General features: G+C 39.3%; 1 protein-coding gene across 1 annotated transcript in view; it reads right to left on the bottom strand.

The window, feature by feature from the left end:
• Positions 1-583, bottom strand: part of LOC107301229 (ubiquitin carboxyl-terminal hydrolase 13-like) — a gene marked incomplete at both ends in the record, with an annotated part of 7045 nt that extends 6462 nt beyond the window's left edge. Inside the window, one exon of the mRNA XM_015830483.1 lies at positions 462-583. Within this exon, the coding sequence (XP_015685969.1) occupies positions 462-583 (122 nt within the window). The remainder of the gene's footprint in view (positions 1-461) is intronic.
• Between the last annotated feature and the right edge of the window lie 499 nt (positions 584-1082).

Below are 1082 nucleotides of genomic sequence, written 5' to 3'. Positions count from 1 at the left end.
AGCTTGCAGGACTGGCCTAGGGTAATTTTTAGGGGGGTTTTAATTATATTTTAAAATTCGACAAATATTTAAATATTCCTTTTAATTAATTTTAAATTTGTATTGTTTTGTATGTATTTTAAATAGATTGTCAGCCGCCCTGAGTCCTACGGGAGAAGGGCGGGATATAAATCCAAAAAATAAAATAAATAAATAAATAGTTGCTGACAATCAGTTTTTAATCCACTTTGGTTTGTATTATTAAAATGGTATGCAGATAGAATAAATAGATGTATTTTTTTAAAAGAAAAAATCCCAGAATCTTGTAGTTGACCATCTTTGTATGACATAATACACTTTTGGCAAGTATAATAATTTGTGTCAGCAGTAACAAGTCTATACAGGTTTTCCTGTATGTTGAAAGAGTCAATTGACTTCCTTAAATTTCTCTTTTTGGCTATCCCATTCTCTCATTCACTCACCAGTGCTGGCAGTTCTTCTATATTGGGTAAAGGAATTTCATAGTGGTCTGGAAATATGACAAGTTTAGCTTCATCCTCATACTCATAATCATCATTATTTAAATCACCGTTAGATTCAAGATCTATCAAGAGAGAGAAAAAGATAAAACATTATTGGAGAGAAAAAAACAATATATTAACTAAATTAAGGCTGCTCAAAGAGATGTGTCCTGAAACAAATTGCTAATGGCATGTTGTGATGATAGAATTTTTTTCACCGACATCTGAAACACTCATTTATGGGCCAGAGGTGAAGTGAGGAAACACTGCAACGAAGACTATATGTTCATCTGCAGCAAACACCATCGCTGACTATAGGGGGCGAAATCTTGGCCCCCTCAGAGAGGGCGCGCAACTTGGGAGTCCTCCTGGATTCGCGGCTGACATTGGATGACCATTTGTCGGCCGTGGCCAGGGGGGCGTTTTATCAGGTTCGCCTGATTCACCAGTTGCGGCCTTTTCTGGACCGGGACGCCTTGCGCACAGTCACTCATGCTCTCGTCACCTCCCGCCTGGACTACTGTAATGCCCTCTACATGGGGCTCCCTCTGAGGAGCACCCGAAGGCTCCAAATGGTCCAGA

The sequence above is a fragment of the Protobothrops mucrosquamatus genome, unplaced genomic scaffold, assembly GCF_001527695.2.
Source record: "Protobothrops mucrosquamatus isolate PMUCROS unplaced genomic scaffold, P.Mucros_1.0 scaffold10839, whole genome shotgun sequence".
Taxonomy (NCBI): Eukaryota; Metazoa; Chordata; class Lepidosauria; order Squamata; family Viperidae; genus Protobothrops; species Protobothrops mucrosquamatus.
This window is presented reverse-complemented; position numbering and strand designations above follow the sequence as displayed.